General features: G+C 36.9%; 1 protein-coding gene across 4 annotated transcripts in view; it reads right to left on the bottom strand.

Annotated features, from left to right (window-relative positions):
- Window positions 1–15,199, bottom strand: part of LOC145486414 (uncharacterized) — a 47,642-nt gene extending 32,443 nt beyond the window's left edge. For 2 of the 4 annotated variants that reach the window (XM_081465076.1, XM_081465090.1), the window contains exons 1-9: window positions 12,548–13,474; window positions 11,887–11,958; window positions 11,676–11,747; window positions 10,068–10,127; window positions 9,810–9,884; window positions 9,455–9,532; window positions 1,461–1,532; window positions 1,196–1,270; window positions 929–1,000 (exon numbers count right to left, since the gene is read on the bottom strand). In XM_081465076.1, coding sequence (XP_081321202.1) covers window positions 929–1,000; window positions 1,196–1,270; window positions 1,461–1,532; window positions 9,455–9,532; window positions 9,810–9,884; window positions 10,068–10,127; window positions 11,676–11,747; window positions 11,887–11,958; window positions 12,548–12,840 — 869 coding nt within the window. In that variant the 5' untranslated portion in view covers window positions 12,841–13,474. Of the gene's footprint in view, window positions 1–928; window positions 1,001–1,195; window positions 1,271–1,460; window positions 1,533–9,454; window positions 9,533–9,809; window positions 9,885–10,067; window positions 10,128–11,675; window positions 11,748–11,886; window positions 11,959–12,547; window positions 13,475–15,026 lie in introns of those variants that run through there. The other 2 variants (XM_081465100.1, XM_081465083.1) reach the window with 2 other exon arrangements.
- Window positions 15,200–15,593: the final 394 nt, after the last annotated feature.

Genomic DNA, 15,593 nt, shown 5'->3' with positions numbered 1-15,593 from the left:
TTTGATGAACGTGAAATAAACAATCACGCAGCTTTAATGTTTTGTCCATCAGAACTGGCGGGTTGACTCGCCTCATACAATTTGATGTAACGTGAAATAAACAATCACGCAGCTTTAATGTTTTGTCCATCAGAACTGGCGGGTTGACTCGCCTCATACAATTTGATGTAACGTGAAATAAACAATCACGCAGCTTTAATGTTTTGTCCATCAGAACTGGGTTCACAGTCTTCCTTGAACGTAAAATTCTGGCGGGTGACACACCTCTCGATATAACGCGAAAGAAGTAATCTCGCAGCTTAACGTTTTGTTCTATGTAAGACGGCGTTACTATCATTTGCTACTTATCAATGCGCCGATAGCGAAACACGCATTATTATATTCCAAACTTCTCTCAGGAGTACAAAACGAAGGTCCTTTCTTCTAAAGGAAATTCAATGCCTGTTTGAAATAACTCGATGACAAGTATGACCTGCTGCTCGTTTCTGGACTGCTTTCATACAATAACATTTTCCTGATAGAAGACTGTCGGGAAAAACACCTCGCTAAGATCATACGTGGCAACACCCGCCGCGTTTGGGTAGTCCATATAAATTCCTTGTACTAAAAGTAGAAGGAAATGTATGGAGCTCTCCGGAATACTTACAGTTCAAGCCGTGCGTGTCTTCTCATTGATTAGTTTATTTATTTTCATATAACATGTTGAATTATTCTCGCATGTTGATTGATTCCTAAACATTCTTTTTTGTTTCTTTATTGCCTGAAACAAGTAGTTTCCATGTTACCGTGCGTCTGTTCAGTAATAGATCACAGAAGACATCAAGATGGGGTAAGAACATCAGTTACACTCTCTTTGTGATCTATTACTGAGCAGACGCACGGCAACATGGACTCTATTCGTCAAGTAATCTGTAGAGACAGAGCTTACCAATGAGTGAGTTTACTAAATCGTGCAAATGTTCCATCAGCTATGGTCTCTAGCTTGTTCCGGTCTAACATCCTGTTGTAAAACACACCATTCAACTCACATAAAGATTAAGGACCCAAGTTATAATTCATGAAATAAAGATTCATAAGTTTCAGAAACAGAATTGTCGTGGCTTGGTAGTGAGAGACAATTTTGAGCTGAGCTATTTACACAAACAGAATTGTCGTGGCTTGGTAGTGAGAGAAAATTTTAAGGTGAGTTACTTACAATCTCGATAGTTGATCGCCGGGTCCTTCCAATGCACCAGGTTGTAAATGAGAGATCACATTGAGGGAAAGGTCGCTGTATATGTAGATAAAACAGGTTCATTAAATAAAATATTAAATGAGTTAATCGAATAATTAGGGCCAGATAGGTCACAGCACTTGAAGCAAGCTTTTCGGCATGAGCTAAATTTTTGAAGCACTCGAAATTTATCCTTGCTAAATCAAATCGAAATGTTGCTTAGAAACAGAACTAATTATTTACTTACAGACTGGTCAAATTGTTCATCGCTCGAAAAGTTCCATTCTCGATATGTTGAAGACTGCAGCCGCTAATGCTTCTAAAAGAAAAAGAATGAATAACAATAAAAAGGATTCGAAAGGAAAAAACTCTGAAACTATTTTTTTTAAGAGTTATACTTGTATTTTGTTTTTGTCTGTTTTTTTTTGTCGGTCTGTATTTTTTTGGCTAACTATTGTTTATTTGTGTGCGTGTGCGTCTGTGTAAGTTGTTTTAATCATTTATTGGTATGCAATTGCACAATTCGCTTAGTAAGTTCGATGTTTTTTTCTCTTAACGTTAGGGGAATTAGAGATCAGATTAAAAGAAGGAGTATCTTTTCGTTTCTGAAAGAACATATTCTGAACCAAGTGATAAAAACGTCTGGAAAAAAGAATGGAGTGGCGAGCTATTTCTCTCGCATGGCACAAAGCATAGCAAGGGTTTCTGTATTTTAATTAATCCCACGGCGCAAACCCAAGTCAATTATTCTTATTCCGACAACTCAGGCGGAATAGTGTTAATTACGATTTCTCTGAATGGTCATAAACTCACACTTTGCAATATCTATGCACCAAATAACCAGGCCAATCAACTACAATTCATGCAAGAGCTTAACAACTGCATTATTGAAAAGACGGAACTTACTTCATTAATTGTTGGTGGTGACTGAAACTGCACATTGTCTAAAAAACACAAAATAGGGGGTGCGCCTTGGAGGCAAACAATCTACAGTAATCTCGTCTCCACGACCATGGAAATGTTTGATTTAGTAGATATTCAGAGAGCACGGTACCCCAAATTACGTAAGTTTACATTCGAGTCAAAATCTTTAAAAGTAAAATCTAGAATCGACTTCTTTCAATTGCAAAAAACCTCACACCAAGTGTTAAAAACACGCAGATCCATCTAGCAATTGCTCCTGACCATGACGCAATATTCATTTCATTATCATTACCAAACCAATGCCCCAGAGGCTCAGGATTTTGGAAATTCATCAACACCCTCCTAAATATAATGATGAGCAGTATGTCAACAGGGTTCGTGACGCGTACTCACTAGCACGTAACTATTATAGCCATTTAACCGATAAGAGACTCTTTTGGGAGATGATCAAAATGGAAATAAGATCGGCGACGATCTCATATTCCAAAAGTAAATCCAAACGTATTAATAACCGTGAACAGGATATTCTGTGGAAACCTAACCTTCTAGATAGTACCATCTGTAACAATTTCTACTCCCCTGATATTGATGACACGCTAAAAGAATATGAAAATCTTAAATTTGAGCTTAAAAGCAATCTATGAAGAAAAAGGTAAACAGGCTATGTTTAGAGCTAAATGTCGTTGAGAAGAAATCCGAGAGCGGCCAACAAAGTATTTCTTCAATTTAGAAAAACGAAACTACAACAAAAAGACCATCAGTGAGCTTAGACTGCAAGATGAAAAAACTACTAACAATGAAATCGTCATTCTACATCAAATTGAAACTTTCTATAAAAATCTATATGCATCTGATGGAAATTTTCTTCTAGATGAAGAGTGCAATTTATTTATCCGTAATTTAGAAATCCCCACTCTCATGGATGAAGATCGCCACAATCTGGAAGGTCCACTAACATACGACGAATGCAGAAAAGCATTAGAAACCTTCCAGAATGATAAAGCCCCCGGAGAAGACGGTTTTACAATCGAATTTTATAAATATTTCTTTGATCTACTAGGCAATGACTTATTAGCGACTCTTAATGAAGTACATGCAAATGGCGAACTTAGCATCTCTCAACGAAGGGGAATAATCATGCTAACTCCAAGAGAGGATGGCTCGCTCTTAGAACTATCTAATTGAAGACCGATTACGCTACTTAACGTCGACTTTAAGACTGCTGCCAAGGTAACTCCAAAACGTCTCGAACCAATACTCCCATCCCTAATTCACTCGGATCAAACAGGCTTTGTTAAAGGACGCCATATAGGGGAGAATATCTAATGGAAATAACAAAAACACATAATCTCCCCGGCATATTAACATCACTAGACTTTCGGAAGACCTTTGATCCTCTCGAATGGCCCTTTATAATGAAAACGCTAGACTACCTTAATTTTGAAACTGACATGAAACGCTGGGTCAGCACTTTCTATTCAAACATAGAGAGTACGGTAGTCAATAACGGCAATAGAACGAACTGGTTTAAACCGTCTAAAGGAGTACGCCAGGGCTGCCCTCTCTCCCCTTACCTCTATATTCATTCAGCCGAACTGCTTGCAAATGTAATCCGCCAGGACTCAACCTTGAAAGGCATCAAGATATTTGGAAATGAAATCAAGCTCTCTACGTTTGCGGATGATACTACCCTATTTAATGCTGACGTAGGATCGTTAGAAAAAGCACAGAAAATATTGGAAGATTTTCGGAAACTAGCGGGTGTTTTCTTAAACGTGAAGAAAACAAAGGGCGATCTGGTTAGGAAAATGGATGAATAATAAAAACAAACCCCTAAATATTTCATGGTTTCATTGCCCAGTGAAAATTTTTGGGATCCATTTCTCTTACGATGAAAAAGGAAATAACGAACTTAATTTTCGCCAAAATATTTGGAAACTCCAAACTAAAAGAAGAGCAATGATACTAAAAATCTTGGGCCTATCACAATTAGTTTATTCGGTTTCAAACCTTGTAGTTCCTGAGGGGAACGGTGGGTTTAGAGAAAACAAAATTGTTTAGATTTCTATGGAGGAACAAAAAAGATAAAATAAAAAGATCTGGTCTTTATCAAGACCAAGATAGAGGAGGAATACGCATGACCGACACAAATATTATGTTCAAAGTCTTAAAACTTGCATGAATCCCTAGATTGATAAAATCGGATAAAAGTAACTGGTGCACCATCCCGAACCATTTCTTTCAGAGAATGGGTGGCCTAAACTTTCTCTTAAGGTGTAACTACGATACAAAACACTTCAACAATTTACCATTTTTTACAAGAAGATTCTTGATAATTTTAATGAATTAAAAAATCTCTATGATTATTATCAAAAACAAGATATAATATGATTCAACAACAAAGAAATACTTATTGGCGGGAAACCAATTTTTTGGAGTGATTGGTTCAAGAAGGGTATCATTTCTATTAAGAATTTTTTAGATGAAACCGATAATCTGTTACCTTTTCAAGCATTCGCCATTAAATATTCATGCAAAACCAGTTTTCTACAATATTATCAAGTGCTCAGCGCCATTCCTAAGCACCTCCTCTCCATAGCCAAGCAACCTGACACCTTTAACAAATCGTTCTTTACCAGTAAGGACACTATTTTTCTTCTGAATGAATCGGCACAAATTAATTTTGGCACGGCAAGGTCAAGACATTGCTATAAGTTGCTTGTCTCCAAGACTCACACCCATGATCAAACTGGCCCCAAACGTTGGAGTGAAATCTTTCTATAAATAAGGATTCGTGGACCAGTATTTTCAGGTCACCGAAAAATATTTGTAAGGAAACTAGGCTAAAAGAGTGTCAGTTCAAACTAATTTACAGAATCGTAATAACTAGGAAAGAACTATTTGTATTCGGCATCAAGAGTGATGACGAATGCCTGTATTGTGGGGTAAGGACTCTATTGAGTACACTTTTATTGAATACCCGTTTACCAGGTCCTTTGCAAAAAAAGTTACACAATGGTTTAACGAAGCTAATTGTTGTCAGATCTCCCCTACCACCAAGGAACTCTTGTTCGGTATTATTCCTAGCTCCAAAGAAACAAAAATAATCAAAAAATTTAACTACACTACCCTATCTATGCGCCATTACATATATTCAAACAAAATCAATAGTAAGGGCATTTACACGCACGAATTCATCAATAAATTATCTCTTAAGTACAATCTGGAAAATATCAATTAATTATAATAAAATATTTTAGATAAATATCAATTAACGAAAATGTATCCTCTGATATAGTTGTAGTTACAATCTTGTGAATTCCCCTACATCTTGAACAGCTCTGTACTATTTAGATGTTAAAGTATAGTAATTAATGCACAGTGCTGTGAACGCGTAATTTTGTAAGTAATGTTAGTACTGTGTCATTAGTTGTGTAAGAATTGTAGCTATTGCAAGACAATAAAAAATAAAAAATAATAATAATAAAAAAATTAAAAATTAAAAAACAAATAAATAAGAAATAAATTTTGTAAACAATCTTGAAACAAATTAACTACGTCAGTAATATTATCTACGAAGTGTCTAAATGACCGGCAGCTGGTCAAGGTTTTGAATGAACTAATAGGCCGGCAGTCAAAGCGTTTTTGCAGTTTAGCCTAAAAAGCACTCCGATTAGCCTGAATAGCACTCCGGTTAGCCTGTGTAAGGTTAGATTTCAATAATGGTAAGGGTGATACTATATTTACTTAAAAAATCCCGAAAGCTAACAGTCGGTTTCGGTGGCGAAATGATAATGAGTATCGCTTGCAATGCGGGCGACCCGGGCTCGATTCCTCTCACTTCCGGTCATTTAGTCTATTTAAAACCTTGACCGGTTGCCGGTCACATAGCAGTGGCGGATCTAGGGGAGGGCTTGGGGGTCCGATCCCTCTTATTTTGGGTAACAGAAGAAGAAATCACAGAAGGAAGAAAAGCTGGCAGGGTAAGCAAAACAAAACCGCCCTCTCCCCCCTTATCTCAAGGTCTGGATCCGCCACTGCATAGCCACAGCGTTTTAGTTATCTTATCGATTGCAAAAGCGGGCAACGTTTTCCCACCACCAGCTTTTATGATTTACTCTCTCACTCAAGAGATTAAAATAAAGTTTTCTTTAATTGTTTGTCTGTAGTAAAGTTCTCTTTGCCACATTCTACTCAAACCAATTTACACTAAAAACGACCCATATAAGGCTATCATCATATGACATTTTGATTACTTTATAGCTATATATTTATTTATCTCCTGATCCTCACATTTGTTTTTTAAACAAACTTTAATTTTTTCTACAAAAACTCCGGAAGTTGCTTGATAAATTAGCAGGAAAGAGCAACATACAGTTATTTGATAACTTATTTTAAAAAAAAAAGCGAGAGGGTGGGCTGGCTATTTGAAATAACTGCAGAGTTCAAGAAGGTAGACAGCGAGTTTTACAAATATATTGATAAAAGTAGAATGAGGGATTATCAGCTATATTTTTGAAACGAAGGGGTTTTTCCGAAAAATCTCTCATTAACGCCCAACGCTACCACTAATCGTTGTTGCTCCTGACAAATCAGCTCCTTTCTCGATTTGGGGGAATTTAAACCTACATTAATTCCCGACAATAAAGTTAGATACTCCAATTCAAAACACATTGAGAAATGTAACAGCCCTAAAACCGTGTTACATTTTTCTTTCTCTTCAAGTTTAGAATCTTTTGAAAGTAAAGAACCTCTTTTTGCAATGTAAGAACTTTAGTCTACTCGTTATCACCTTAACCTGTTTTATTCTCTTATTATGTGTGTGTCTATGTTTGTTTGTTTGTTTGTGTCCCTGACCTAAACATGTAAAATGTCTTTTCTTTAAATTGGCTGGCTGACGTTTTTAACTCACGTTATTTTGGGTAGCCAGCACCTCAATCAAGTTGTTTCTAACAAGGGGGTTGTTTTCTTTCTTCTGTTCCTAAATTTATTATATAACTGAGAAAATTGCTTCATCATGATCGGCTGAGAGCAGCACAATTTATCGTTAATTTTTAATTTTCACTGCACTGCAAACTAACGCGCGCGCTTTCGTGATTTTCCCAGTCTTATAATGAATGAGTAATCGTATGAAGGCTCGAGCATTTCTACTACTCGTGATATTTCAAAATTCTTTCAAATTACACTCGCCTGAAAGCTCGTGCAATTTTGAGAGAATTTTCAAATATCACTCCTAGTGTAATCTCATAATTGCACTCACATTCATACGATAACCTGTGCTAATTCTAAAATGTCGGGTTAAAGATAGAACAGACTCTTTAATCTGCTGAATTTTCGGCTGTGCCGTTCTGAAATTTGTCGTTACCTAATTCCTTTAGTTTTTCCTTTACATTTACCTGATTCAAATGAGCAACGCTCTTCGCATTCTTGTTTCACAATAACTAATCTGGAATTTGGTTTCGCTTAATAATATCGCCTAGAGTGACCTTATCGGTGTAATCATACCGCAGCCTTGTGTTATTCAATATGTTTGGCTAGTTCAAATATTATTGGTGTAATAATACTCTTGAAAACATCACTCACTTCTGATTGGCTAGAAAGGAGTGCAGTTTTCATGTAGCACCGGTGCAAATTTGAAAATTATAAATTGTAACGAAGATATCCGAAGTTAGTATGAAGCCGCTCATGACTACCGACGGTAATCCGAGGTATTTCGAAGGCGGACGAAGTGCATGCAAAGCCTTACGACGATAGCCGAAAGTAATTGGACGTTTCCCGAGCACCTCCGAAGATCAACCGAACCCTTATGAAGGTAACAAATAATACATAGCCCTGAGCTTGCTCTACGAGATGATACCATTTTTGTTGGTAATGACCCGCCATCTTGGATCCGCCAACTTCACTATTTTTTTAAAAAAGTCAAGAAACAAAAGAAATTAACACAAAATCAAGCCAGAACGATTATTAAATGTACAGAATCATGAATTCTTGCTATTTGACGAAGAAAACTGGAAAAACTACAGAATGATCTCAAAAAAGCTGATTATTAGTCAGAACTACATAGAATTTGATGGGTGCCATGGCAACGTCAAAAATGATGGACACACAACTAACATATCAAAATTCAGACAGAGAATGAAGGAACAGCTACTAAAAGTTTCAGCTATTAGTGCAAATCGCCTGTTCAAAACTTTAAAAAAACCTTATAGGAGGGGGACATCCATCCCCCTTGTACGTCCGAGGGTTAACAAGTAATCACATGATCACATTCATCAAATCCTCTTACAATTTGGAATAAATATATAAATAATAATAATAAGTAAATTTTCCAAAGACTACAAATTGTTAGCGTTTGAAAAATATGCGCGTGCTTGTTTATTCCAAATTGCACTGGAAATCATATGATTAGCTATGCAAATCTCATTAAGTGTGAAGACGCTCGATGTCGTCATTTTCGCAACCTGGCACAATCGCGACGAGAAGAAAACATTGTCTATGGTTGGAGCTGAAAAAAGAATTATAAAAATGATAGTACTGAGCCAGCTTTTGTCTTCTTGGAAACAAGCTTCATGTGGTCATCCCTCATGAACAATAAATCAAGAAATAAGTAATGGTAATAAGACTGAGTGGTCTAATTCGGTCGGTTATCATAAGAGTGATAACAAAAGCGGACGATCGAGCAGCGGGAGTCCCATTTATTTATCACGAGTATGACTACAGACCGAATTGAACGACACGAAGTCATATTACCAATTAATCATAAAAATTACAATTTCCGAGAAAAGAAGAATAGCCAAGTTATGAAAGAAAGGAAAACTTGCATTAAAATACCTACAAAGGAGATGGAAACATGCTAAGGCCACCGCGCCTCCTACCTGCAATTAGGCGCCAAAAACACAAAAGCAAGTGCGCGCACGCACGCACGTAACTACATCTTTGAATGTTATTGGTTGATTTAAACTACAAATTTGAATGTGATTGGTTTATTGAACTGTCCAATAACAAACTGTCCAATAACAAACTGTCCGATAACAACTTGGCAAGTAAATTTGTGGAAAATAGGAGTTTTTTAAAGCAATCACAATCGAGGAAATTGTAATTTTTATGATTAGTTGGGTAAATGCCTTACATAGTTCCAGGTAGAACGAGTTAAAATTGGTAAATTAAGCGACGTCATGGAAACCAAGAACGCTGCCACTTATTTACTATAAAGTAAAATCATTAAACTATGTTAAAAATAGGGAATCGCTATACTTAGCTCTCTATTCAACAGTTTCACAGCAGCCATATGTCATCCGTATGCAGATCTAAACTTACAGGCGCTCCATCTTGACAAAACCAGCAAAAACATCTGACGAGAGAGTTGGTCCTATCCTTTCATTCCAATCGATATTCCTGTAAGGAATTATCCAAGTGAACAAGAAGCTTCACGAGGCTTGAAACCGGCAAGCATATCATTTACTGAACTCTTAAAGATATCATTTTTTGTTAAAAATCCGAAGAAATACTCACATATAAGTTTAATTTATTTTTGCTTAACGTTAGCCCGTTTTTTAGTGGTAAAATTATCAGCCCTCTAGCCTCCGCCTTACATCTATTGACCTCTCTCCTCTCACATTCCATCAGCCTTCCCCTTCTTTTTCTTATCTTCAAGAAAAAAATAAACACTTACATGACGCGAAGCTGTTTTAATCCTTTCAGAATAAGATTCAAGTCAGCAGAAAGGAGCGAGTTGTAAGCCAGAAAACTGAGGGAAAGGTAAATAATGAATAAGTTGTATGTTGCTGTTGTTGTTGTTGTTGTTGTCATAGCATACAGTTTATTAAAAATATCGTTTTTACTCTTGGAGCCTTTACTGTCCATGATACTGTTTATCCCATAGATTACAAATAAACAATATCTTTATATCATCAATTATATTATAACTCACATCTGTTTCACGCTTTCTGGGAGATGAAACCCTCCTGTAATGCGGTTGTCTTCCAAATTTCTGAGATGAAAAAATATTAACAAAACATGCTTATTGCAAATGCAACAGTCTGCGAGAGCTTCAGATTTGCAAAGTAACTGAATGACAATCTGCAAAAAGCGACTCGTTTCGGTGATGTTTTCTCAGCTCAGCAGAAAGCTAAATTACTCTCTCTCGCAAAATAATTTTGCTTAAGACAAATAGCGATGCTTCTTGCTGATAAAAAACAAACATATACAGCACATATAATGTCATTTTATATCGAGCCATTTTCTTGACTGTTGGTAATAGAGGTCAAGGTTATTTGGGTGGAGCAGGAATGGCAGATCACTTAGGAACCTCCAATCAGATGAAAGTGGGCGGGCGCACTGATATTACTTAGATTGCGTGCACTGTTAATTTCGGCCTCCTCGCCATTCAACGGCAACGCCAGGCATAAAAGAACTTTCAGGTTTTCCTCCACCTCCCCTGCTCCAGCCAAATACCTTGTGAGTTGATTGTCTATGTGGCGGTTTTTTCGTGCCCCACCCTTGCTGAAGATATCATCAAATGTTTGTTATTTTAAGATAGGATATTTGAGAAAAATAAACGTCACGCTGGTGGCCTTATTTACGCCAGAAAGTTGTTTGCTCACGGTGTTTGCTTAACTTATTAAACGTGCTTCAGCAAACGAGCGCGACGAGAGCAGTCCCCAAACCCTTCCGAGGAGTAAAATGGAACGAGATAAAAATAAATTGACATCATATTCGATCACGTGCACCAAAATCACTCTTGTGTGGCCTGCTTTGTGGTTGGCAAAAGGCAAAAGCGCCTGCAAGCGGGTGAAATCCTTTCCTTGCGGTGGAATTTTCAACACGTTTTAGATTCCTAATTTTTTTGCAATTTTTACCTAATCGAAAAATAATCGATAAGATTAAAAAGAAGGTCTCAAAATTAGTGATGTGGCCAAGTTTCAGAATGAAACCTCGTATAGAGGAAAATTGAAGAACACTCGTATTCCATATAGTTCTCTTGTTATCCTCTCGTTAATACGTTTTGCTGACTACGGTACCGCGTTACAAAGGTCGCAATTACAAAGGTCAGCAATTTTCCTTCGAAACTTTTCATACATTTATAAGGAAAGTGCTCATGCTCATTCCTCATCCTGCCCCGCAGGGCACTTAAGGCTATATATGGAAAGTGGTAGCTTAATATTCAGTCGAACAATATAGAGGGCTTGTACTTTTTGCTCTATATATAAAATCCGCGGAAATGTTGAATCTAATAAAACAGATAAAAACTACAACAAGGTTCTACATTGTAGGAACCATTGTAAAGTTCTTCAGACTCTGCTGCAGTTTTATATTAGAATAAGAAATGGTATGAAAGCTCTTGCAATTTAAGGATTTACTCTACTCGTGCCTAAGGGCTCGAGCAATTTTGAAATATCACTCGTGGTGTAAATTGTTAATTTTACTTGTATCAACGATTACCATTTATTATCATTTCATGTATTGTTCGAGAAAAACGTGTGATATATTAGTGAACTAGCTATCACATTGAAATTTTTGATGAAAAATTTTTGCTTACAATATCTTTAGTGACGTCAAATTCCGGAAGGTATTCGGTGGAATAAACTGAATGAAGTTCCTTGAAAGGTCCCTGGAAGAGAATTGGACTGCAAAACTTAGTCAACTCAAAGATGTGACGATTTAAATTATTACCCTTAGCTCAGATTATAGTTTAGTCAGGTAAGGAGCATAGTCGGTCAAATAATGAATTTGGTATAATTTCTACTTACAGTTTGCTCAGTAACGTAAGATTTCTAAACGAGTCTTCAAAAATGGAATCCAAAGAACATCCCGAAAGATTTCTAAAGGAACAAGCAGACACATTGTCAAGGAAGTGAGAATATATTGAGACACTACAGGATGAAGACTAAGAAAATTAATCCCCATATAGGCCATATTCTCATGTTAATCCTAATTTTTAGATATGCCATCCAGTCCATAATGTTTTCACGCTCGTTGCGTGTAAAGCCACTTGAGCTTCAATGCTTCCCTGAGGAAAAATCTCTATCCTAATGAAGTTTCAGTAAAGACTCTAAATAGTTTAAACAGTGTAAGTAATATTCTAAAACAAAACTTTGTACGTAATGTAATTAATCAATGCTTTGTAAAGTAAGGAATCTAAGCTGTGCAATTGTAAGTATTATAAATAGTTTCTTTTTAACCTTTTGCTTGTAGTTGTTATGTGCTCGAGTTAATTGTATGAAAGCAATGGACAATTCTCCTGTTGGCGGTCTAAATCCTAATAAGGAATTTTATCTATAAGTAGTGTATTGCAAGTGAAGTACGTTCATAGTGTTTGTTTTTTTCTTAGGGCAAGTAGCTTTTTTTCTTTCTTTCTTTTTTTTTGTAATCGATCTGTGTTTAATAAAGTTTCATTAACATCAAACTTACAGCAGCGCGGTATTTGATGGGATCCCACTCGGTACGTGCCTAGTAAAGTTACATTTAACTTTTATCCTCGTCTTGCCAAAAGAAGCACAGAAACAGTTGTCTTCTTGACAAACACTTTCACCCGTCACCGCAAGCCACCGGACCAAGATAATTTGGATCACGCGAATTAAAATCACGACAGAACCCATGGCTATCTGCTGAAAGAAAGAAATGTTCGGTAAATGAAATTTACTTCGAGACTCTTTTCGCCTTTTAGAACTCGCACTATAAGCTAATACATTAAGGCTGCACATTTAGAGCGCGCACCTTCAAATTTCAATGCTATGGGGAAAATAATAAAGAATTATTCTTTGTTGAAACTCGGGTCGACCTTTTTCTAGAGCAGTGCCCTATTGTGCTGACTTAAAGGTCTGCCGTCCTCTAAATCACTAAATCGCTGCTAGTGCCAGCGGATAAACTTTAATAATTAATAAATATCATTGAATTAAACAGTCGTGTGGCGAGGAAGGGACCCGGGTTGGGGTGGGGTGAGGCAAGTACTTTTGTGCACTGTTGAAGGCGGGCGGACCTAGTGAAGCCATATGGTAACGACACGACACCAGAACCACCTTCGTACTGCGCTCTTACGGACGCGGAAGATGGTTTGATGGAGCAAAGCCTGAATGGTGCTTCAGAACTATCACCCCTACCATGACATCCCAGATCACCGTCTCGTGACATCGACAACCGGCCAAACCGGAAGCAGCGAGGAAAATGAGGGACAATTAAAACATGCGCAATGGCGTCATAAATTACCATAAAGTAAACATGACGACGTCCAGGTGATGAGTGAAAACCAAATACTTCGTATCAGTTACAGAGATATCAACTTAAGATTCCGGAATCCGTTGAGGAGCTTTATTTACTTTGACACTTATACGGCTTTTCAGCCACGATTCCCCATAAGGTATGCTCGATAGAGCGAAAATCTCATTTAATGGTTCGTACAAAATTTATGCTTTACCGATTATCATATTTTTGGTTTATCGTTTCCATGGAAATATCGATTACCTAAAAAAAATTATTCAACTAAACTGTAATCTTTCTCCAAAAACTGGGTAATTTCCACATTGGTCAGAGTAAGGCAAACGTCAACTGGAAATGCTAGGTATGGTCCAGAAAAAACTATATCGATCCACCTTAAATGCCGTGTGATTCTTCGCTGTCAGTTTTGTTGGGGACAAAAGTTAGTTTCATGTTTCGTGTAACAGTACTTCACCTCTTTAGTGCAAAGAACGCTAGAGTGACTGCGTTTGTATATATTTTTTTGAAATAGCCCCTAGCATATGCGAAGAGATGTTATCTGCTGTTTACAGAATTCAATAGCTTGTTACTGCTGATCAAATATACAATATAAACGTGTTCCTTGTTCCAAACGACTTGCTTATTTCTTCTTACAATGATCTCTACTAATTAAATAACTTGTCAACTCGAGGCGCCGACGCAGCCACTTTTGTCACAGTCTCGAATAGAGTAAAAATTAAGTCGCCGCGTGCTTTTTCGAGTGTCCTTTAGGTTTAAATCTTTTATATTAATGGTTAGTTTCCTAACCGCGAATTAATTTAACCAACCTTCAAGGCATTTCGGTCACAGATGTGGATAACGAACCTTGGTCAAAAAGCTCTATCTCTTTAATATTGCCTGTTGAATTGACTAGTTGGACTTTGTGGTCGTCAGTTCTACTTCTCGGTCTTGGTTTCCAACTTTTTGGTTTCGAGTTTACTAAAGGTTGTCCGTATGGTAAATGACATGGAATAAGCCGAAAAAGTGAAATACAGTGAGACGCCGACACCGTAAAGAAGCACCAAGCGATTTGGAGAATGTGTTCGTCATAACAGAGCCTCGATTACATATACCGAGATTTTACTGTTAGGAACGTTGACGGAAATAAAGACTATCTTTTATATATTCTGAGGAGGAGGGTTACATCTGCATTGCACTTCCCGTCCTTAAAAGACAAAGAAAGTTTTCGTTAAAGTTAATGAAAAGTTCATTGACGCTAAAGAATGATGAACTTCTCAAGAGTTCATTTTAACATACAAAAACCTGAGTGAGTATGAGAAGAAAACAGTGTTCCAAAAAATCGAAGCAGACAAATATAAACAAGTTGGATTTTTGTCTTAAAACGCTAACTTCCTAGCATCTCTCTTTTCTCAGTTGCATCCTTGGGAAGGAAACTCCGTAGTTAACTAACACAGTGGATGTTTACCATTTCTTAAAAAAAGAAGATTATGAAAAATCAACCGATAACCCATAGGCAAAGGATTTTATAAATGTATCTTTTATGCGATAAACACGTTCCCGCCCAAAATGAAAACCTGAGCTGATATGCAAAAACAAGGCTCATCGGAAACTCATCGGTTATTCAAACTCATCTGTAAATGAAAAATCAAATCAATATTACTTCATAACTACTAATGTAGCAACATTAAAATTTCACCTGAAAAAAACGTAGGTTGGGTATGAATCCAGCAGTCTTTACAATACGCTGTGGACCAATTTAAGCCTGTGATCAACTCGAAGTTGAACCGCACGATTTCAGAATTAAACTAAGGGAAAATTCAGAGTGAGCTCTGTCTTTAATGAAAACAGACGCGGAAATAAAGACTTCGAAAGAGGATCGAAAGTACGGATGTTATTCCAGACGGTTCTTGACAAGTAAGCGACTTGCGAAGAAGGCTAAAATTAATATTTCGCCGGAAACACACAATACGCTCCTTTATCTTAAATGATTTTAAGAAGTAAATTGAGCCAATGGCTAAATTTAATACTTACCACTACTACTATTGTGTTTAAATTTCCATAAATGGATAATAAGGATAATTTTGAAATATTCCTGCTTGTTAAAGTTTTTCTTTCATTTAAGAATGGGTATCGAATTCTCATCGCAAACTACATTTGCATGTTTAAGGTAGGTATTGTCCTGCGGTTTTCATGGTTAGGAATGTATATTTTGTGACGGATAAGAGAACCAGTTAGTTAATTTAAGCATTCTTTAACTGTAGAT

This window comes from Orbicella franksi, chromosome 1 (genome assembly GCF_964199315.1).
Source record: "Orbicella franksi chromosome 1, jaOrbFran1.1, whole genome shotgun sequence".
Classification (NCBI taxonomy): Eukaryota; Metazoa; Cnidaria; class Anthozoa; order Scleractinia; family Merulinidae; genus Orbicella; species Orbicella franksi.
This window is presented reverse-complemented; position numbering and strand designations above follow the sequence as displayed.